General features: G+C 47.9%; 1 protein-coding gene across 1 annotated transcript; it reads right to left on the bottom strand.

Moving 5' to 3' along the window:
* Positions 1-11,113: 11,113 nt before the first annotated feature.
* LOC144171587 (uncharacterized) lies at positions 11,114-11,989 on the bottom strand. The gene is made up of 2 exons (XM_077700984.1): positions 11,978-11,989; positions 11,114-11,419 (listed from the first exon to the last, which is right to left on the bottom strand). Exons 1-2 carry the CDS (start codon positions 11,987-11,989, stop codon positions 11,114-11,116), a joined length of 318 nt encoding a protein of 105 aa, XP_077557110.1.
* Between the last annotated feature and the right edge of the window lie 11,998 nt (positions 11,990-23,987).

A 23,987-nucleotide genomic window follows, 5' to 3' on the forward strand; every position in this document is an offset into this window, starting at 1 on the left:
GCTGCCTTTGACCTCGGTCTCCAGCTGTCTGCTTGGAAGGACCCTCTGAGAAAGTACGCGCCTGTGTATGTGATAGACCCCAAATGCGAATTCCAGCATCAGCAGGGTCTGCCCAAGCGCACTGAAGGCGTGCGGCACCGGCTGCTATTGAACGTTGCCTACACCCGAAGCTCCTTTTTACGCTGGGCTGGGTAGAGTCGCCATTGTGTCCAGTATGCTTTATGACTGAGGCCATAAGGCACATCTTATGCCGCTGCCCGCGATATGTCAACGGGCAACAGCGCTGAAAGCACTAGAACTTTACCACTTCCTCGGACCCTTGCGCAATCATGGCGAGGCGGTGCTAGGGACAAAAACTCTGTTTACTTTTCTTGCGGAATCAGGGCTGAAAGAGGCCCTGTGAACCTTCTGAACATGCACATTTTAAATATGTGTACACCTCCCCATCATGGCCATCATGTTTTGTGTAGCGATATTTAAAATTAACGTATCATCGCGTATATCGCCATCTCTATTCCGATATATATCGCGATGCCTTATTCTGGCTCCCCTTTCCACCTTTTTTTCTTTCGCTTTTTCATCTCACTGTATTCACCCCTATCTGGAGTAGCAAGCCCTACCGTTAGTGGGGCTGACCTCTTCAGCTTTCATTGAAGCTTTTATCTCTCTCTCTCTCTCTCTCTCTCTCTCTCTCTCTCTCTCTCTCTCTCTCTCTCTCTCTCTCTCTCTCTCAGACAGCGGCGAGGGGGGGGGGGGGGTTAGTGTATGTACAGTCGTGTTCCGGTTTACGCGGCGTAAGCGCAGCTTATCGCCTCTATTGCCTTTACCGTCTCACAATGGTTTCAGAGAATGAACTGGCCAGGTACTTCGACTGATATCGATGCTAAGGGCCGTATTCTGAGTCCCTCCTCCACGATCCATTTACTCCCTCCACTCGTCTGAGGGGAGGATTCTGCAATGCTGATGCGTGGGGAAATCGATTTCAAGGATCTCCTCCACTGGAGGCTCGAGTAGAGGAGGGACTCCGAATCGGGAGGATGTTAAAAATATTAGAGGAAGAAGAGGTAGCTTGGCAGCTGCCTCCTATTATCACCGTCATTGTAATGATCCATCCGCAATTAAAGATTCGCTGAATACCAGGGTAAGCATCGCGCCCGTCGGTCTGAATAACAGCGTAAATGAGATCAGTCCATGGAGCAAAGAATACTCAGAAGAGGCCCCTAGCACCCCAATGCATTGCGAAAAGTGTGGAGGAAGTCACGTGATTTTTCTTGAGCTCATAGACAATGTTGCTTACTTGTTTACAACTGCGGGGGCCAAATTTGGACAAATAGAACGGACAAATTTTTAAGGCGCTCGGTATGTGGCTGCCTAGCTACGCTTGCAAACCAGCGCAGTCGCCACGACAAACGTTTTTAGATTAGGACAGTTTGAAAACTCCGCCGTCGAGATCGGCGGAGCGAGCCGCTGCCGCCGCTGCCGCCGCCGGCGACCTGCCGGGAAAATCCCCTTCGCTCAGTGTTGGCGAGAGCCACAGTTCGTTCTTTGCTCACTTTGTGTTTCTTCGTTGTGAAGTGAAGTGAAATTTATCGCTGCTGAGACGTAGCGCGCAAAGACCGCAGTGCTGTACGGCCCCAAACAATGCTCCCGTCGTCTGCGTTCGCCATCGCGCGAGCCTGTTGCTATGACGACGACAAACGCTACTTTGCCAGGCTTAAGAGCGGAAAAATCGTCCTTCTATCTCAAAAACGAAGGCCGTTTTTCGATTGAAACTTTGGGTGAGGGTTAGAATGGGCAAATTGAAAGCGAAATCAACAGCTTAGAACATGACATCGCACCGAGGAATTATCGACGAAGCTGTTTTCGCTTAGGGCAGGGAACGTTGGGGCAGGGCGACGCCATGTTAGTCAAATCAAACCGGAGACAGCAAAGGATGATGGGATAGAGTGCTGGTCTCAGTGGGCTCAACATGGAGGAAAGAAATTTCTTTCCTCCATGCATCGCCTCCTTTAACTGGCTCAAGTCATGGCGGGACTCGGCTTCACAAATGTGACGTCAGGGCCTCTCCTGGCCTCTCCTAACCTTTTCTTTCCTCCATGCGTCAGTCTCAACGGGCGTCCATCGGCCCCGAAATGGTGCCTAAAGAACGAGGAAACAACACAGCGCTCAAGGCGTCCCGCCCCCAGGAGGCCCCCCACACAGCGCTGACGTATACCAACAAAAATGTTGATTCATTGGAAGGAAATAAACACTTTTGTTGGTAGTCAGCGCTGTGTGTTTGGATGCGTGAGAGGCCACAAATCACGCTATGGGCACTGTTCCAGTCTTGGGGTCCCATTTACAAAGTGCACATTTTTCAGTCAAACTTTATACGCACACTTCACGCTCATGGACTCCAATTTGCTAAGTGCACGCAGCTCAGTCAGTTCTCGCCAGCGTTGCGCTTACGTTTCCTGTCCGTTCGCTGCCTTTTCCCTGTTACTCTTTTGGAGGTGTCCATAATGCACATCAGCCAACTAACCGAGTTCGTCATCCAGTCAGTTAGTGTCCCTATACGCACAATTCACACAGTAGCCATTGAGGATAGATGAGTATAGGGCCAGTCCGGGAAAGTAGGTCAAACCGCTACACCAATTTGTAGAGACCGTTTTGAAGAGCGTGCTGCGTGATTAATTTTGGAGTTGCGCGGTTGTCACGGACGCGACTAATACGTTCATATTCAGTTGCGGGTGCGAGACCTAAAGTTTAAAGCTGTTGGCTGTTACGGGAGAATTCAGGGCAAAGCCAAAAAGGTGGAGCAGATCTGGTGTGCTGTGAGCCCCACCACCACAGAGGGGACATAGGCGTGTAGTCTCCTCCTTCGTCCCGATCGAAGCAGTTTTTTTTTATATATACAAAGCGACGAGCCCATATATTTCCATTTCTAAACTACGGCACAAGGGGCGCAGAAGCGGAAACATAAAAAATAAAAAACTAAATAAAAAAGAAATAGAGAAATAAATAGAAACGGAAAGCAGAGATAATAAAAAAGGGAAACCAAGAATAACCAAGTAGCTCCCCCCGCTTGAGCGCTGCAATTCGCATTTACCGGAGTGTAACGTCTTTATTATTATTTTTTTTCCTGGTGGGAGCAGAACCAACACCGTCTGGGAAAAAAGCCTAACCACTCAATTCATTCTCCCGGAACGACTAGCGTCACGCTATGAGTCAGATTCTGCGCCTCGCACTTGTCTCTGATAGCTGCTGTTATTAATTATAGACAGCCACCAATGGATGCGCGCTATCGCACTACTAGCGTAACTTTTGTCGTTCTGCGCGACGGCCTTTCTACCAATTTGGTCGTAGTTCTTGCGAATATCTGCTTCCCTCCATCGGCTGGTACCAATGTGTGCTGTAGCTCTCCCAACGCTGCACGAAGCTCATGAAATCGAGTACATCGACTAAAAATAGAGATCTGACATATCGGTTCGGAGGAGGGCAGCTAGGGAAGTTTGTAGGAAAAGCAGCCTTGGAGAAGTTAGAAACCCGGGATGGACATCGAACGCAGGTGTCATGGGAAGTTGGATTCTCTAACTGCTGAAACAGGGCTGGGGATATATAAAACATTCCAAAGGAGAATCGGTAATCGCTACGAATCGTACAGGAAGAGAGCGAAGTAAACGGACGCACAAGGCATGGTGCCCAAACGACAACACAGTGGTGTGCCACATAGATCGCAAATCAGGCAGCATGGAAGGAAAGGTAGGTGGTGGTGAAAACGTTTGTTGAAATAAAGGGGATAGGGAAGAGGGAAGAAAGAGAATGAGTGATGGTCCACCTACTTCGACAAAACAGTATCTGATAAAAGTGCTAGGGCATCGACGATGTAGAGCAAAGTGATGAGCAGCGAAAGATAGCAGCATATGCCGGTTAGAAGGGTTCGCTCATCTAGGTAGCCAGGCCTTGGACACATAGACAGATGCGTGTCCGTTGCTGAAGCTTGAATAGGGAATTTCCTAACGATCAACAGAAAGACAGATAAACGGAGCCATATCACGGTAACGAACGTACCGCTAGGGACATGCACCAAACGGTGACCAGAGACACACGAGCATCGATTATCACGGGCACATGGACAGGTGCGCGTGCGCGGAGGTGTGTATGTCTGTTAGGGGCCGACAAGCAGGGGTATATCACTGCACACGCGAGGTCATGTCATGGTTGCGGATGGACGGACACGGTTAGAAGGTTCCAGACACGTGAACAGGGGGCAAGTTTCTTACGGACGCACGGACAGGGACTTGTTGGCTGCTTGGACAGGGGAATGGAGGGTACGAACCCAGTTACATGCACAAATAGGTTACGGACGCGCAAACAGCGGTGTGTCGGTAAAGTTGCTTTATGTTAGGCTTTGCATCCAGGGGTATCCTATCTCGACACCACGAATGTTCCTTAGAAAGTGATTGACAGGTTTAGCTGTAAGACAGCTAAGAAATTCGGTCCTTCGAGGCAACGGGCTATGGAATAAAAACAATGCAGTGAGTAGTTTAATGTCGTTTACTATGCACATGTCCTCAGGAGCACCACCGCACGTTTATAAATGCTTCGCATTTCGGCCACAATAAAGAAGGACCTTCGGACTTTTTTCTTTTTTTTTTTACTTTGCCCTTTCTTGTTTTGTTTTTTTCTGCAAGATTTTTTTTTCACTTGTGTTTTCAGCGGAAGCAACCTTGCGCACAGCGTAAGGGACGTCTAAACATTTTTAAATAACGTCACAATATTGCCTGCACTTAGCTTCTCAGGTGAAAGAATTATGGAAGGAACATAGTCAGGTAAGACGCTGAAATTTTAACATAGTGAATCTTTTTTTTACTTTTGAACCAGCCGGATGTCTTTCCTTATGGCATCGTGTAGTTTTATTCCTAATTATAACATGTTACGTGCCTTGATATGCGCTCACGTTTCTGAAGCTGCTTATAGTCACGAGAATGGGATGGCTGCTGACTCTTGCCGTTTCCTATAGTCCAGCCTCGGGTCGAGCTCGCTAGTAATAATACGCTGCGCTGAATGATATGCGGAGTCTGCGTTCTTTCGCGAACGGCACACACAATCATTTATGTGCAAGGAAATGCTGACGCTGCTCTAAACGATTGAAGCAGTCGCCGGAGATGGTAGTCTATCGCCCAAGAAACGCTGACTGCAGTTGGTATAGTGGGCATGTAACGAAGTGATGAAATATTAAAGGAGCCATGAAAGGCGTTTTGAGCACACTAAATGAACTATAGCTCAATCGTTAGGTTGATTGGTCAACGTCATCTGTGCCAAGTATTACATTTCTACGTGCAGCGAAAAGCTCACACTTTCGTTGCAAAGTTAGTTGCCGCGTTCCCACTCTTTTCTGCGTATTTTTGGGCTCCGCCATCTTCCCGCACGCACGTCATCGATTCTTCGATGTGCGTCACGAAGCAGAAATCTTGCAATTGGACATCTTTTTCTATCACTTCCGTTGAAGAGAATCGTCGACTGCTCAGCGTCGACGGGTCGCGGCGGCACCTTCGGTTAATTAGCGCTTCCTGCAGCACGCTTAACGCGCTATCATGTTCGTACATATTTACCTTTTTTACTCTGATACCACGCTCCTGGTTAGGTCACGTTGGCGCTGGGCCGACGCGACGATGACACGACGGCGATGCCGACTTCGGAGTTGGCAGACCGCCTTGTCACACGAACAGGTCGGCCCATCGAAAATCCGTGTGGTGTTACTGGCTTGCTGACCGAAGACGCCGAGAATGCCGATCGGCCGAACGGTCGTCGGGAATCGACCGAGAACCAAAACCTGCGCCCCAACAACATTCGTGCCGTACTGAATGCGACTCTGCTCTGTTAGTTCCTAGAGTGTAATAAACATAGTAAGAACCATTAAGTTCATACAGCTCAACACATGCGATCCGTATTTCGGCTTACGACGCTTCGGTCCTTCGTTCTGGCGACAATTGGTTTCCCGGAGTTGCAAACTGCATAATCGTGTGCGACCAGCAACGCTTGTAGAAAATATAAGCTCAGTTAAGAGCAGAAAAGGAGTTACAGAAGGTTTATTAGGTAAAAAGGAATCAATATCGACCAACTTTTTTTAGCGTAAAGCGTAAAGCAAAAGCACCCGCCGCGGTGGCTCAGTGGCTAAGGCGTTGCGCTGCTGAGCACGAGGTCGCGGGTTCGATTCCCGGCCGCGGCGGCCGCTTTTCTGATGGAGGCGAAAAGCAAAAACGCCCGTGTGTACGAGATTTCGGCGCACGATAAAGATCCCCAGGTGGTCAAAATTAACCCGGAGCCCTCCACTACGGCGCGCCTCATCGCCTGCGTTGCGTCGGCGCGTTAAACCCCACAATCAATCAAATCAATAAAGCAAAAGCACTATTCCCGCAGGGCTGAATCGCAGTCGCAGCCGAAACAGTGCTGTTGCTGGAGGTCAGCTATGTTGGGGGCTTTATGGAACCATACTGCGCAACTATTATTGAAGAAATGTTCAGTTAATCAGTCAGGAATCCTTAAAATCAGGTAGGAAACATGGATGTTACACAAAAGGTGGGTCTCAATATAGTATACAGGTTATTTCTGCGCAATCTGCAGTTATTTTCTGGCGCAGGGGGGACTAACGCCCCGCGCTCGCTCAATAAAAGTCGCGGGTTCAAATCCCGGAAGGGTGTTTTTTTCTGCCTTCTAAGTGGCATGGTTTGCGAATTGTATTCGTGAATACAAAACACAACTTTTTAGTTGAACTGTGGAACTACCATATCAAACGTCAATGCATCGTTTAAGTCATACGCACTGTTTTCAGTTTTAAACTCGTGCTTTGTGTATACAAAAAGGCAATTACACTTCAGAGGACGAAATACTGACGTGTGTATTTTGCAAAATTGGTATGACTTTATATAGAGGAAAAATAGTTTCCTCCCTTCCACTTAAACAAGACGCAAAGTAGGCTTGTGGGAGGGGGGGGGGGGGGGATGATAGTGCCGCAGCCGGCAACCAAACCCTCCACATATTGCAACTGCTAGCACTGAGCACGTAAAAAACGAACAAACAGCCTTTATACAGCGAATAGGGGCTCCATGCCATCAGGAGAAAAAACGAGGGTGGAATAATTATTTTGCGGAATCATATGCACAGTCGTACAAAGAGGCAGGCGCGCACAGCCCCAAAACTCACACTACTCTTCCGAGACGCTCGTAATATCTGTGTTACGGTGTACTTGTCTAGTAGTTGAAAAACACATGGTGGCGCAGGAGTTTTCCGGAAAGTAAGGGGGAGGCAGGGGATAATGGAATGCACGACGCACTCTAAAAGTCCCTGTGCCGTCCTGTGCCGTACCGTGCAACCCTTCGGCTGCTTTTTGCTACGCTTATAAATGTTTAGAACCGATGGAAATAACGAAATAGAATACCGAAATTACCTGTGTACGCGCGTGCATGGTGTCACCACAACGCGATCAAGCTCGACATTGGCGCGAACGGGCGGCCAATTAAGCATTACATAAACCTAAGTCGGTTCGGAACGCATGTACGTGCTTACACTAACAAATTTTGAGGTGATTAGTCGTCGCGAAAGCGTGGTCGTTCTCTTTTTGCGTGATCTTTCGGCGTGGCGTTGAAGTGTAGAAGTCCCGCCCCATTCCTTCCATCAGCTTTTACAGCCGTGAGCGGAGTGCAGGATTCATAAGCAAAATGATAAAAAAACGGCCCAAACGAATCGCAGAAAGTCAGACAGCCCCGTCCCAGAGTGATGCTGTGGCGCAAAATATCGCAGTAGCAGACGACGCCCGCAACCGGATGTTCTTGCAGACGTCACCGAGAAGCGAGGCATCATGGGCAGTCACAATCACGTTGTGCGAGGAGGTCGGTGAAACCAGGGAGAACCGCGGCGTGGCCGAAAATACGATGTTTTGAATTGCAATAGCTCCACTAATACTCATCACTTTAACAAAATTCTTGAAGGGGCTGCTTACTAGGACATTGATTTACCTGAAAATGCGAACATTCATGTACAGGCAAAACCTCTTTCAGACCCCCTTTAACAGTGAAGCTGTTTAGCACATCGTTATTTTGCGTGTCCGAAGTTAAAAATGCCAAGAAAATTCCGAGCGCACGTGAGCGCGTGCCTCGTGACGACCGCCCAGCGTCCCCGGCGCACGTTTGTCAAGCCAAGCATACCCACTTAGGAAGATTGGCCAAGATTGGCAAAAAAAGAAAAAAAAACTACAGCGTTAGCCGTAATAGTGGCAAAACTTGCTCGGAACGAGAAAGACATGTCATAGCGTCCGCCCCTCCAAGGTGATGTCCAATGATTATCACTTCCACCAAAATGAAGGCAGGTCGCACTTATAGCATTAATGATGGAGTGAAGGTCGCTGCGGCAGCGAAGAAGCAAATCGGCTGCAATCGTGCACTTAAACCGTCGTGATGGTCGTGAAAGTTGAATACAGCTTCGCTACCTTCAAGTCTTACGCGTTATGGGAGCTTCCTTCATTTTAGTAGTAGTAGTATACTAATGCGTAGTACACATTACTAATGCAATTGTTTGTGGTTTATAGACTGCAGAATTCCCATCTTCGCGGTTTCCGCCTCGTATTTCCTTAAGGGGCCATGCAGACAAAACACAAGTTTGTTCCATTCGAAAGATTGCCTCGTTAGAACCATACTGCCAGCACTCTTAACGTAAACTTCGCCCAAATAAGCTGTATAGTTAGGAACAAAGGGAATTACCATGCGACCCACTAGCTCATTTCCCGCATCAGAACCTATGATGTCATATGTGATAGCTCTGCGATTGGCTGAGGCCGGAAAAAGCGAACGCAAATTAGGAGCGCTATCAGCTCGCCGAACGAGATATTTGCGCTTAAATTTAGGGCACGCCCTTTTTATAGCAGTAAGAATGGTGGGGTGAACAGTGGAAGTTACCAAAGTACACGTAAACATAGAAGTACCGATGCGTACAGCTGTTGGTACTGCGCGCACTATGCTGTTTCAGCTGCACAGCACTGCGGCGCTTTGGGGGTTGTCTTAGACGACACTGACCGATTGGCGTAAGCGACGGTGTCTTACGTGACCATATTTGCCGAGCGAACACCATGTTACTCGAAACGATTATTTTTTACCTTAACAAAAACAAGCCAGTTGCAAATACTGTCAAAAACAAAGGCAGAAAACGGCGCGCCGCGGTATGGTGGTGCCATCTAGGTTGACTAACGGTAAGCAAGACTCCCCAGCACTTATGACATCATTGCAGATGTCACGAAAACACACGATTTGGCGGGAGAATCAAAATTTTAATTTAAGTCGAATAATTTGTCAGTGAATAAAAACATCGCTTGCTTCCGGACAAGCGCTGGGGGCACCACAAAACACGAAATCTTTCGATTAAAAAAAAACTTGTATTTTGTCTGCGTGGCCCTTTTAAAGAGTTGGTTTAGTGGGCTCGGGATGCAGGAAATAGTGCACCAGGTGTTGCTGGCTGTGCGTATGAAGGCCTAGCTTGCGCCCCCCACCCGCAACACTGATTCCAGCGGTTGGTACTGCCAATAATTTCTTTTTGAACGAATCCGTTCTTTGTCTCCGTCAGACTAGCAGTTGCAGCCATTCTAACACGTATTGTGCAGTCAGCGCAAAGAAGACGGACTTAAAAAAGGGGGAAGACGGCGCGCACGATAGCGTGCACGACAGCGCGTGTCCTGTCGCCCCCCTTTTCTAAATCCGTCATCTGTGAGCTGCTTGCACAGCATGCACCAGTACCAACTTGCCCAATTGACAGTCCTTACTTCGCTTACTTCGCTTCAATTTATTCGGCATAGTTGCGGCCTCTGTTGACATAGCCTTTGTCATTTCATGGTTTAATTTCCATTCACATTATTTGTAGCGGTGTCATACCACATTTGGTTTCGCTAAGCCTTCGCCACTTCATAGTTTCCATTCACATTATTGGTAGTGCTGTCATACCACACTTGGTTTCGTTATATGGAAATTGTAACCTCACTACAGGGGCACATGCGGACACAGTTTATAAATTGGAGGCCCGTATGCAGCTCCCTGCCCCTTGTCGCTTATGCGGGCCAATCCTCACCTGCACAGAGTATTTAAATGCCGCTATTAAAGAGGCCATGAAGACAAAATACAAGTTTGGTTCATTACAAGACGACTTTGTCGCAGTGACAGTGAGACCAATTTTATCGCAAACTTCAAAAATATCATCGAAATATTAAGGGAACAGATGAAGCAGTGGTGACTCACCAGCAACTTTCTCGCCGGGTCCATAGGCGTCACAGGATCTTGCTTGTGTTCATGGCTGCCACCGACCAAAGACACCACCACGACACACTACTGCGCCATTGTAGCAACCGTGTTTTCAGTGTTCCCTCTATTGCGTCACTGCTGACGTCGTGCAGCGCGAAATTTGAAAGTGTTCTATAGTTTTTACTTTTTTTTTTTTCGGTTCAAAAGCGAAGTTGGTGGCTGGAATGGAGTTGAGGGAATTACCAAAGGTTCAGCCTTTCAAATTAAAGTCGCATTTTGTCTTCGTGGCCCATTTAGAAGCGTTCGAATATGACGCTCAGTCGATCCTCAAACGTCGTTTTTTAGGATGGCACTGATTAGCCGAGGGTCATTTCGGTTGCGTGAACTGTTCGCTCACATTTTGATTCAGTTGGCTCCGTTTTTAATGATCTCCACTTGTCTGTAGATGTGTGGCCATAAATATCTATATTATTTATTTATTTTTGGGGTGTCTTCCTTAATGCCTACCAGCGATATAGTTTAATTATCGCAACTCTCCCGAACTACCTATGGATATTTTGTGAAGGAGTACCTCTGTTCCTAAAAGTGCGAATTGGGCCCCTTATATGCACCGTGTTCCTACAAGCCCCGAATATGTCCCACGGAGGACTACACTTCATCGGTACTTGCCAGTTTAGGCTGACAAAGGGCAGAGTGGTGAGAAATCAGCCAAGAGCAAGCGTTCGGTGAGAGTAATCAGTTTATTTAAAAGCCGCAGCGTTTGTACAAAATTTACACAGAGAAGAGAACAGGTGCCGATGTTCGTTACTTGTCGTCTTGCTCTTGGCCGTAACAGGCTCGATTTCGTGCACTCAGCCCTTCCATCCGATACCGCCGTAGTGGCCGCCGAAGCCTCCGTATCCTCCGCCGAAGCCTCCGCCGTATCCGCCGCCGCCGCCGCCGTGCTGGCCTCCAACCAGGTGGGCTCCCTGGCTGAGCCTGTTCACGTGATGCACTGTCTTGACGATGAACGAGGGTCCGGGAACAGTCTTGGTGTAGCCGAGGCCGTGGCCGCCGCCATAACCGCCGCCGAAGCCGCCGCCGAAGCCGCCGCCGTAGCCGCCCAAGCCACCGGCAAGGCAGATTCCGACCAGGCCGCAAAGGAGAAGGGCGACAACCTGGGCCAGGTCGCAGAAACGAAAACATTTGTCAACCTCGTTTTGTTAGGCATTTAAACTGCACTAGGGGTCACTTTACTTCGTGAGGGCATAAGCTTTGCTTACAACAGTCATCACACCGCTCTTAATAGCGCTTACAATTTCAACGTGAAAGGGCCGCTAAAATTCAACCCCACCGCTACGCTACTTGTTGTAGAACTAAAGCTGGGCTGACTTGCTTCAGTTTTGACTTGGCCAAGCATTCAAAACCTTGGTGGATATTTATGCTGCGTTTATCACATTCAAAGGAAGTTTGAGGCGGAAGCCATAACTCAACTCTAGCGATTCTCGGATACGTTAGCAAATATTCTCATGCTCTGATGTCCACGTGAACAACAACAGGAGGCACTGTGTTGTTCATCGCGGAGAAGCAGGCACAAGTCGGCCAAGAAGGGCCCGAAACGAAAAGGGGGGACGTCGAGCACCGGACGAGCCGCCAGCGACCCGACGAGGGAGCGGCGGTGTGCGGAGCGGACTCGTCGCGGACTCGGAGCCCCACCCAGCACCTTCAGTACTCACCAGGGTCCTCATGGTTTGGCTTGGCTCTGAAGGGCTCAGATGAAGTGATGCTGTCCGTTTCCTCCGCGCCGCTTATATACCAGGAAAGGCCGGAAACGCCCGGCCCATTAAAGCGTCGCCTCCTTTCTCCGTTTTCTCCTCGGACCCAAATTCTGCTCTACTTCTTGCCACTTCCTACCGTTTCATTGATATGAGCCACTTGTGGACAAGAGCTAATATGAAAAGTAATTTGTCGTTGGACGACTCCCGCCGGGACTCTGGAACAGGTTGGACGGCTTTTTCTCTCATGCGCGAATAGTATCGAAACTGCGGCTCGCACCCCACCAAGTAGCGGTAAAAAAAATAACGCGTCGTATTTTTACCAGCTGCCTGTCTTTAGCTGACAAGCATCGATGCTCTACGCAGTGGAGTGGTCAGCGCTGCCGCCGAAATCTCTTCTGGGTTTCGCTCATTGCTTCCAGCGTATCGGCGGTGCTCGGGTGCGGAGTGTTTATCGGCAGCAGCTCGACGATTCGGTCTCCTGTTTGAGTTTGCCCGAGTTCCTGCTCTTCTCTATTGTCGCGTTGCTGGGACCGCGTCTTCGTGTTGACTGCTCCAAGAAATTCGGTATGCCGGACCAGTCGAAACTAGAAGGGCTGACGAAAACAGTGGACTGCCTTTCCTTCGGCTGAGTGCGCTAACTGATACATGTTGCGTAAGGCTGAGAACGGAAGACTCTCCAGCGGTTAATTCGTATCAATTTGTTTTCAGCCTCGTCCCCAGCAATTTTGAAGTGTTTTTAACGTTTTCTAGGCGAGGCTATTGCTGGGACTAGAGCGTCGTAAACATTTGTTTTTAGGCTTGTTAATTGCGATCCGGAATACCAGATTTAATTGACCAGGCTAAGCCAGATTCAACTTCTAGGCATATGTTTAACAAATCACAAATCTCTGTTTTAACGGGGTGGACAGTTTTGACGTGAACGTATACGTCTACGATTTCATTTGCTATAGTATGCGTGCTAAAATAGGCATCACTTATGACCGTATTCTCAGTCCGTCCTCCACTCCATGTGTTCCCTCGACTCGGTTGAGTGGAGGATAACGCAATGATTTTGTATGCGAAAATTGCTTTCAATGATCTCTTCGACTGGAGGCTCGAGGGGAGGAGGTATTCATGCAGAACACGGGGGTTAAAGTTATATCCATTCTGAAAAGCAGCAGTATATCTCACAATAAGTATACGTTTGCGTGTGTAATGGAAACGAGAAATGTTCAAATTGATGTTTTACAACAATAGAGTATTAAGCATTCAGCGTTCGCGGCAAAGTATGGCTACGAACAATGCTTTACTGTGGCAGTTAATATGCCCTTTTTAACTGTGGAAGATTTCCTTAAACCAGCAGCCCCGCAACGACGCACGTCGCTTGGAGCTGAGTGTATCGAATTCGTTTCTTTTTGATATTCATTACATTACGTACGTGTTTATCTTTCACTAAACTGTTCGCAGAGGGACACATGAATTTCCGGTATCAACATCCCTTAATCAAGGTGTGTTGTTTCTGGAGGCCGCTAAAATCCAAGATTACTCATTGTATTTATTTATTCACTTCGTCTAATCCAAGATTACTCATTGTATTTATTTATTCACTTCGTCTTTGTTTGAATGTTTGATTTGCTGATTGATTATTGATGCAAATGACCTATCAATCAATCGAACAATTGATTCGTTCATTGACTGCTTGCTTGATTGATTGATTTGATTTGATTGATATTACTGTCGTGATTGCCTCCTGAGACTAATGCCGGAAGTGCTAGACTACCCATTTGCCTGCTGCTCACTGGCAAATAGTGTATATACCAGGGGTCTCAAACACGTCGCCAAGAAGCGTTCCACAGTTTCGGAATTAAACTTTCCATTTGGTGAACGCGAGGAACGGAGTGATGGGCAGCGTGATTACGTCCCACGTTTGAAGCGTTTCATTCCGCTGCCGCTAATTTCAGCATTGAGAGGAGCGGGGCCGTGATCCAAATTCTCCGTCGTAAAGTGGGCTGGATCGAACATTTTGCCTTCCGCTCGGCTCTTCACTGGAAGAGAGCGGCTCCGACGTGCTCCTGCTACTCATCGACTCGTAGGCATTAACATCTTTTGAAAAGTGCTCTGATGTCTTTTGCATCGAAACGTCTTTGTCGCTGGTCTGGGATCGCATTTACCGTGCGGCAATACGCACGAGAAGAATTTTTTTTTTTTCACATGCAGGGAATAAGAAAACAGCAAAAAGAAAAAAAATTAGCGCTTCAAGTGCGCGCATTATGCAGTTATGTATGCGTCATAACTTATAGTGACGGGATTGTCGAATGAACAAAGAAAGGAAAGCCAGCCGTCAGTGACCCCAGTAGGCCTTTTTTTGTGTGCGGTAAACGGAGTTCTGAAACGCTACTAAGGAAGGAAAATGAAGAAATATATGCGCCACGGGTGGGATTCGAACTCACAAACTTCGGATATCGTAATTATATCTTCTAACCATTTGAGCTGTGGAGGTGGCCGTGTTCCCCTCCATTTCCTGTTGTATCTATGCGTATGCAGGTGTAGCCTGACATTGAGGGGTGACGGCCAGCGCCCATGTGCACGTGTGTGTTCATACATATACCTATTGAACAAATGTATATATGGATACCCTTGTTGAGGAATCTAAGATGGCTTTTGCACAGAAGGCAACTTTCGTCAGAGGGGATGTACAGAGAGCACGCCCTCTTCTTTATGGGCATGTAAATAGAAAGCGCTGAGTACGGAGGTGGCGTCAGTGGCGAGGCCATGTGTTCGATGGTACAGCGTCGAGGATAGCGATGCTCCTGTCCGCTAGCGAGCAAGATACTCTCGGACCCCTTGTCCCTTTTTATCACAGTATGTCATGCACGCCACGCTCCGAGCAAAAATTTGTCGGTACATACGCACGCACATCCCGACGCGTCACCATCGTCATCATTTGCTTGATCGTTTTTGTTCCGCAGTGATGCCGTCCGTCATCTCCCCATCGCAGCTACTGCCCCTATATTATACTACCCTTATATTTTTTACGCTGATGTATTGGCGGTAGGTTTAAATGATTTTTTTCCGTCACACGTAGCAGCCGCTCTATGCTATATGCTCCTGTCTGATTTCCCTTCACTAGATTTCCAATCTCCTTTTAGTCAGTTGCATGGCCTTACAGTTTGTTTCCTGAGTAGTACCTTTAAATCCTAAGGTTCCTCAAAGGCGGCCAGTACCCCCATATGGGTTTGAAAGACTACACGTGCGCGTCATTTTAGATACACTTCCCTACACGTTTGTAGGGAAGTAAATTGAGTCCTGTCTCCAAACTCAACCTCCTGTTCTTGAAGAGGCGGCGGCGACGGTCATCTCGCTCCTCACAACTGTGAAACGGTAACGGGGAACGAAATCGCGGTTGCCTCCTCTTGAGAGGCAAGCCATTTGACTGCATTGATGGGTATGCATTGGGTATGCATTGGGTATGCATTGGGATCGGTACTGCATTGAAGGCACACTAAAGGCTGAAAAACTTTTGTTTTCGCTGAACCATCGCATATTACAGTTTTTTCTGCCGTTTCTTCTCGGTGACAAATGATGTTTTTTTTATTTATAAATAAATGATTAAAGCTAATATTTGTCTCTCCAGCTTCCCTACCGATGTTTGAGGTCGTTAAAGAGCACATCACATCACCAGTCGAATGGTTCAAAAAAATGGCGACAGTGCGCGCCTTAAATCGGGGAGATCGTGTAGCAAACACCAGCGCAATTGGCCAGCGTGGCGATCATTAAAGCAGACAGCTGAAACGACCACGTAGCAGTTCACATGACTAATCTCCGACTTCTGCCGCTGTTTGTCGTATATACAAATATTGACATAAAAAAGACGAAAGCTCTCTCCTTAAATGTAACAGAAAAAAACATTTAACTGATCCAAACCTTAACGCTTGTGGTAATGAGACAGTTGATTATATTAAGAAGTTTGCTAGCCGAAGTTTGCCTTTTCTAAAATGTGGGCTCAGCGTAAGTTCTTACAAACATATGTTTTATATTTGCATTCCCCCACGTACTGCTCCATTTTTCTATGTAAAACGTTTTTAACCAAGCTGGGCCAATCCCCACCCCGCCTCTCTGAACGAAGCACGCGTAAGGGTTCGCCCGAGATCTTAAAGCGTCTTCACCACAACTCTCCAGAATGACCAATCGAAGTGGCCGGGGGAGAAGATTCGGTGAATGAAGAGACCCCGCAGTCAATTTGACTGAAAAATGGCACCTGAGATGGTATATTCCGCGATGAAAAATGCCATGCACGCCACGCGTGTTATTCCTACGCACGGTCATAAGGTGGCTTGTAGCCAAGAAGGAATTGGCCAATGCTATAAAACAGCTGGCCGAAGGAGTAGTTTCAATCGGTGGACCAACATCAATCAATAATTATTTCACTTGAAGATAAAATGCACCCCTGCGTTTTGGACACTCAAACTCAAGGCTACTGGCGGAAACTTGATAAAATAACTTCACAGTCTAAGTCATACAATCGATAAATCAGGCTATTTAAATCAGCCACCCATTTCAATAGCCATAACTTCTGCCTACGCTGAAACGAACCGCGCCGACCTGTGGCCATCCCTACATTTTTTATGTATTTGGTTGCCTGCATAACGTAGCGCCCACTAAATATTTTACAATACGCTAATGGAGCATACTTTGTGAGCTGCACCATTTCGCTTCAATATAGCGCTGGTCAAAGTGCACCGGATAGGTCTTCATAGAAGTATAATTAAGTTATGATAGCTGCCTACAACCTGTTACGTATCTGCAACTCGTGTTTACCCTTCGTACCACTGGACAGGCAACAAATATATAGATGTGTACGTCTCGGCATTCAATTTCACCGCCTAAAGCCCGTCATTCATCCTTATTATCCGTATAGGAGGAGTTAAATCGACCGTGACGGGAATGGCGAGCCCCGTCGGCCGCTCGCTGAAGATCAGGGTCAAGTTCGAAGCGACTCCGCTTTCTCCCGCTGGCTCGATCCCGTTTTTCCTCTCTCGCAAGTGCGACGTGAGCGAACCACTATGCGCTCGACGGAGGCGACCCTATAAGGCACACGAAAACGTTTTGCAATTTACCACTCTCGGTAAGCTAATGGTGTTCGGAATGGCTGAAGAGGATGTTTTCTGTCGTTAGTATGGTGGTTCTTGAAGCCAACACGCTGAAGCCAACACGCTGGTCTTCTTTCGCTACAGGGGTTCTCGTAGTTATAACACGTCTTTTTAGATGCGGCTGCGACCCCCCCCCCCCCCAAAAAAAAAAAAAAAACATCAGAAGAAAAAATAATATCGCTTTGGTGGAATTTAACATGGATGCTTTCCCAGAACCACAACCGCATGCATGTGGGCGCTGTAAACTTCAATGAAATGGACATAGACTTCAGTTTTTGTACTTGTGGCCTTACTTGGATTCTGAATTCTGTTGATTCAAGCAGCGGACGCGATTAAAATTTGGAACATTGCAGGAGGTACACTGAATATTCACTGGTGTGAGCGCCAGGTTGTTGGCCAGCATTATAACTCTTGCTCTGACAAGTTCGATGTGGACTTTTGACAGCGCTTCGTGTCAAAGGCCGATTACGAATAGCTGCAGCAGCGCAAAAAAAAAAAAAAAAAAAAAAAAAAAGGTCGATCAGAAAAATCTTTCGCTTGAATTCACGATGTAGAAAGTTTTTTAGCTCAGAGGGCCCTTGCAACACTTTTTTAACGTCTGAAGGCTTTGGGTAATAAGCGCGTCCTGTCCTTAGGTTAGGTGGTCATGAAATGCCCAACCCGAAAGTTACTGCTCCACGCGTATTAGATAGCTTAGAAAGTCACAAGATTGTCTTCCATTTCTTGGCGCTCTTCAAAGTCGCACAAGCAATATCACCGCCGTTGGCCGGCTTCCATTCAGTTGCGGCAATTCAAGTATTCGATAGAAAACCTCAGCACAAGGAAAGAACAGTCTAACGGAGATATCTTCTACGGCTCGCTAATCACGGAGTGCCGTTCTGTCTTGGCGATAATTAGAGCAGGGCTTCGAGGCACGAAGGAACGTGTATCATCTGCGCCGCAGGGACTCTTCTTTTGGCTTCTTGCTCATTTATACGCGTGGTTGCGGAAAGTAGAACGGTCGCTGGTTACTGTCTATATATTCTCCTCCGGCGGCCGCTCTACAGGGTTTTTTTTTTTTGACTGCCGCATCAACAGCCCAGGGCACCCTAGCATAGAAGCTCCCGCTGCGTTGCTTTGTTGCGGCGTTGACGAAGCTTCGACAGCGGTAATTGCGATTTCAGTGCGCCATGGTTTTCAAGTTCCAGCAGGAGCTGCACTCGCTCAGTTGACCGAGATCAAAAAGAGGAGACAAACCACAATAAGACAATAAGAAATTTTTTTTATATAAAGCTGCCAGCTTCGCTCCCAGACTCCTAATTTTAGTGTGTCCTTATAAAAATTTGAAGTATTTTGATCGTATACCAGTATACTTCGTGATAGGCTATGCGCGCTATTTCTGATTTCTGCTTCGTGTGCGTTGCAGGCATCTCAATCTGGAGGAACTCTGGCCTGGAAATAAATATGCCTTAAGAGCCATACGTTTTTGGCTTTTGTTGATAGAACTCTGAGCTGCATTTCTGGATGTCCCCATTTTGTGTGGTTGAGATTCAAGGTCTGACAAATCAATAACCAACAGTTACAATTACTTACGGAGTCACAGGGCGTTCTCAAGGGTCGCGGTTGCCCTTAGACTCAACAAGCAGCTTTTCTGAAATACAAATTTGTTTCAGAATTATACTTTGCTTAAGCGCATATTGAGAAACAAAAATCCTGAAGTTAACGCGCTGCACTCACTGGAACATAAGTTCTACATAAATATTCTCCTTGCACAGTTGGCTAAATTACAAGGCCTAACTGCCAGAATCGTCCGAGGGCATACTATTGAGTTTACGAAGCTGCAAGTGAATTCTGAGAACACATTTCTTGTGGGCTGAAGTGTTTGAACTGGGATGTGCTAGAACAGGGATGCCACTTAAAGTTTCTTTTTTCGCTTCGTGTAAGCTATAAATTATTATCCCTTCAATTCGGGGGAAAAAATAATTAGTGCTCAGCACGGTATATTTCTTGTAATATGAAGCGGGTAATGTCGTGCCATAACGTGCCATATTATTTCCAGTTTTGATTTTAGCGTGACACATTCTAAGAAATAGACCATTAATGACAAAAAATGATTTTGTGATCTCCCAAAATAATGAATGGGTTAAATCGTGCAGTAACAATAGCGTGGCGTAAAACGGAGAGCGAAATGCATAAATTAAAATGCATGTGAACAAGTATTGCAAGTATGACAGAGGGAAATAATAAACCGTTATATCAAGTACTGAGGCCACTTTCGGCACTCCTGGATTGACAATAGTGGAGATGTGCGCTGTGCAGCCAGCAGGGCAAGCAAGCTACTCAATTCGTTATTAACCAAATTTCCCGGCACCTACTTTAGTCAATGGCAGAGTTCGCAAAAAAAAAAAAATGAAAAAGTACCCGACCAAATTGGGAGAGAGAGAGTAAATTAAATGTTTATTGAAAAGGAGAAGAGGTCGGCCTGAGAAAGTGATCTTGGGCCTGCTACTTCCCACTGGGGGTAGGGTACTAGGGATAAAAATAGAAAGGAATGAATATGGAAGGTATGGGAAATGACAATGAATTCGACAAATGAACTATGTACAAGCAGTAAAACCAATAAACGTCTCACATACAACGGGGCGCTGAAACAGATGAATACAGTCCACTTTCCAGCACATGGTTATCGTCCAATCGTCCATAAAAAAACAAAAAAAAAAACCGGTGAGACAGTATTTTGCTATCTGTAAATTTTAGTGCAACCTAGAGCCGATACTACAGAGAGGAGTCACTCAGAAATGTAAGCAGGGCTTTAACGGCTAGGCTTTGTTTCCTGTTATCAGCCCACGTGCCCAAAATCTTTTGTTCGGGCAGAGGGAGAGTGTCCAAGCGTAGTAATGGTGCCTCAAGGTTCTTTCGCTCACCAGAGTACTTTGGACAAGCGCTAAACAAATGTTCGATAGTCTCAGGGCAACCGCACAGAAGGCAGTCCGGGCTGTCCCCCCGTCCGATTGTGCGGAGATACTTCCGGGTCAATGCTACTCCAAAACGCAGCCTGTGTAGCAATGTAGCATGAGTGAGCCAGAACTTTCGCTCTGGATCGATCCCGTGAAGGCGTTCATGTCGACTCGGCGGGTCCGACGAATGCAAGGCTGCACCTTGTTTACGTGCTCGGTAGAGTATCGGGATTTTACGCTTCGGAGACGCGTAGTAGCGGTGGAATGCGGATTAATTAACGCCAACTGGGTGCCTTTAAAACGTCCGCCAAGATCTGGACACATGGGCGCTTTCGTTTTTCGTGCACCGCCATTAGAAAAACGGCCTCTGCAGCCGAAACCGACCCAGCGACTGCGTGCTTAGTAGTGTATCGCCTTAGCCACTGGGCCACAGCGGTGGGCATTGACAGCCTTTACTACGTAGAACTGGCCTTAATAACAAACGCTTACGAAAAATTCGAAACCTCCGAATAAAGAGTGTTATGCGTGATGTTCGAGGAAAGCTGACAGAAGGTCGTTTGTTCGGTTCACAAACTCAGTTATGACGGGATGAAGATGCGACAAAAAAATACAGTGAAACCTCGTTAAACCGTACCTGACGGGGACGCAAAGAAAGTACGTACTAACCGGCACTACGGTTTATCCGAATGCATTAAGTTAAAGGGAAACCGAGTCAGGGATTCGGCTAAACTACGCATAAAAAGAAACTACGGGTTATGCGGGTATGGTTTAACGAGATTCCACTGTAATGGAAAAAACAAGTTTAGTTTAGCAAGGTTGAACTCATAAATATGTTATGTTTTATTAGGTTGGGGTAGATGTCCTACACTGACACGGGAAACAACTTGGTGTGTCTGCAGAATATGTTCTCTAATTTTGTCGCAAGACAGGGAAAATAACCGGAAAAATGGTAAGATTTGCTCCCTGATGGTAAAAAAAGAAATGAGACGGGGGGAGAGGGAGGGAGAAAAGGAAGTCCCGCAATTCTCCGAGCAAATAAAAGCGCAGTGCGGCTGGAAAGACGACGGAGACGGAAAGCAGAAATGACAAACCACATCGATTATACCCCACGCATCGCTCGAAATACTCTGCATTGCCCGTTGCGTCACGTCTGAGATCGCCGAAGGCCCGGTTTGTGCAGAACGACGAGAGGGAAGAAATTACGAGGAGCGATTTCCGTCGAAAACTGGCGGGCAGCGCCGCGTCTCGCGAGCGCAGTCCGCGCTGCCTCGCTTCGTGGGAGCACCGGAATGGAGGAAACGCAAAGAGCGGCGCCTTTCACTTTCCCAATGCACGTGAACGGGGAGAAGAAAGGGGGAAAGAAGCTAATACGTGTGGCTCGTGAGGCTGCCCAGGGGGCTGGTGACCGGCAACTCCAGCCACCCGTGCGCTCCCGCGAGCTTGCGCAACCAAATGAACAAAAGAAATGCGAGGGCGAAACCAGCGCCGCGGGATCAGAACAAAAAGAAACAGTACACAAACGCAGAGGAACAAACAGAGAGGGACGGAGAAAACACGCGCAACAAAAATTCTCGAAAAGCCGCCGTTGTGTTTATATAGAGCATCGCGCCGAGAGCAGCAGCCTTGGAAGGCCGGCAATTTCCGCACGCACGCCGCAACGCACGCACGCACGCACTCGGCTGCCTTGTCCGGGAGTGAAGCGGCATAGTTTTATATAGTTAATTGGCGCGTAACGATCCACTGCCGCCTAACGACGCGTAGCGGCCGGCTACAGATTTATCTCGAATTTGGATCACCAGCGAAGTCAGGGTTTCGCTCGTGTTGAGATCTCCGGACCAGAGTGGCCAGTGCGTGGTAATTCACCCGGGGCCGGCTTCCGCTCGCTGCGGCCGCTGAGCACCACGGAGGCGCAGCCATTAGCCCCACGCACGCTGGGGCGAGGGGCAGCGCAGAGCGTGGGCAGTTGTTGGCGAGATTGCTTGCCTCACCACACTGGTTACAGTGCCATGCTCGAAAGAGCGAATCAGAGATTCGGCAGGGCATTTCGAAAAGCCTACTTCGCTTCTAAAGCGTAAACTGACGCTCGTCGCCAGGGGCCCCAGAAAGCTCGCACGTTGGACATGCAGCACTTGAAAGCAGTACAAGCTAGCAAACAGAATGTCCCAGGCATGCACAAAGGTTCGCACATAGAGGGCAGGTGACGGGGGAAGGGGGGAAGTGAACAGCAGCTTTCACAGATTAAGTCTCCCTTCCCGTGGTTGAATTTGCGTACAGAGCTCCGTCTGTTTAAATGCGAAGGATTTATTGCAGTGTGAGCACGGGGATCCGCCGCGGATGACCTACTTTTGCCGCGGACGCTAGTAATGGCACTGGCGTCGTCGTGTAAAAGTGGCATTTTCTGCTCGGACGTAAGCGGGACACGTTAAACTGGCACCTACAGCTAATTGTCATACAATAAAAAAACGCACACCTGTGCCTACCGTAATTCGAATTGTACGTTCACGGTCCCTATTAAGTGTCCTACCATTGATCCGCTGGATGCATTCAAACACACCGAAAGCATTTCTACTGCTGGCAGGGGTGTGCGTTGTTACTCATTCATAGATTAGCACATAACGTTGCACGGGATTACCTTCGGAAGGAGGGGGCTCTTATTAAGCAAGTTTTGTGTGCATATGCTCAATTTTTTTATGCTAATGCAAAATCGGCTTGTATGCATGGTGGCCGCGGCGTTGCACTTGTCATGACGAGGGTGGAAGGTGGCACGAGAAAACGAAAGGGGAGCCCAGAGACACAGCAACAGCAGCGCGAGCGCCCCGTGGCCAAAACGAGAGGCCACACTACTGCATCGCGCACGGAATCACAAACGCACGCATGTCAGTGGCATGCTTAGGAATATACACAGGGGCTATATACAGGGGAGCTCTCTTGTGTAGAGCTCTGGGAGACCTATATCCAGGAAGTCTACACTGCAATGCAAACCTGTGGTTCCACTTCAGCAAAGTGCATTCGACGGAACAATTTATGCCGCCAACAACGAAATTTCGGGTCGTGGCGATGTCGAGCATACGGTTTTACTCAAATGTTGGGTCTGTGCTGTGGCATACCGAATGCAAGCGTGACGTTCCGTATTTCCCAATGCCACAACGCAGATCACATTTTTGAGCCACATTGTATGCACGTTGATGTATTATTTCCTGAATTTGCTCTATTCGCAGCATGGATTGGCCACTCAAGTGCGTTGCGGTGAAGCTGGCACAGGGATGATTGATTTGGTTGATTGTCGGGCCTACGCAACGCAAGCGATGAGGCGCGCCGTAGTGGAGGGCTCCAGATTAATTTTGACCACCTGGGGATCTCTAACGTGCGCTGAAATATCGTCCACACGGGCGTTTTGGCTTTTCGCTACCATCAGAAAAGCGGTCGCTGCGGTCGGGAATCGAACCCGCGTCCTCGCGCTCAGCAGCACAACGCCTTAGCCACTGGGCCTTGAATTTGCCTTGGAGAGTAAGTTTTTCTTGCCTTGCATCGGCGCGTCTCGTCTCGCAGGCGGCGTTGCTACCGCCATTACGGGTTTTGCACTCTCGCCGTCTTTTTCGACGGTGAGTTCGCTGCTCCTCGTGTAATGAGGCGGCCAAATGGTCGTCTCCCAAGTGCCGACCTATGGCGCAGATGTTTCCAACCAGGGGTCAGAATCAGGGAGAGGAGCGACGGTCCATGGGGCTGGCGTCGAAGCTGCCGTCGCCGCCGTGTACCGCGCGGCTCGCAAATTTTTTGGAGGCTTGGGGTGCTTGCAGATAATACTTTGCAGACATTGGTAAGCTTTACATGTATAAGCAAGAACCACTTGATATCTGAACAGGGCCGCGAGATTGAGTATTTCCTAACGAAACATTTTGTCAG

This window comes from Haemaphysalis longicornis, unplaced genomic scaffold (assembly GCF_048455015.1).
Source record: "Haemaphysalis longicornis isolate Haplotype H1 unplaced genomic scaffold, Haemaphysalis longicornis Haplotype H1 scaffold_1, whole genome shotgun sequence".
Classification (NCBI taxonomy): domain Eukaryota; kingdom Metazoa; phylum Arthropoda; class Arachnida; order Ixodida; family Ixodidae; genus Haemaphysalis; species Haemaphysalis longicornis.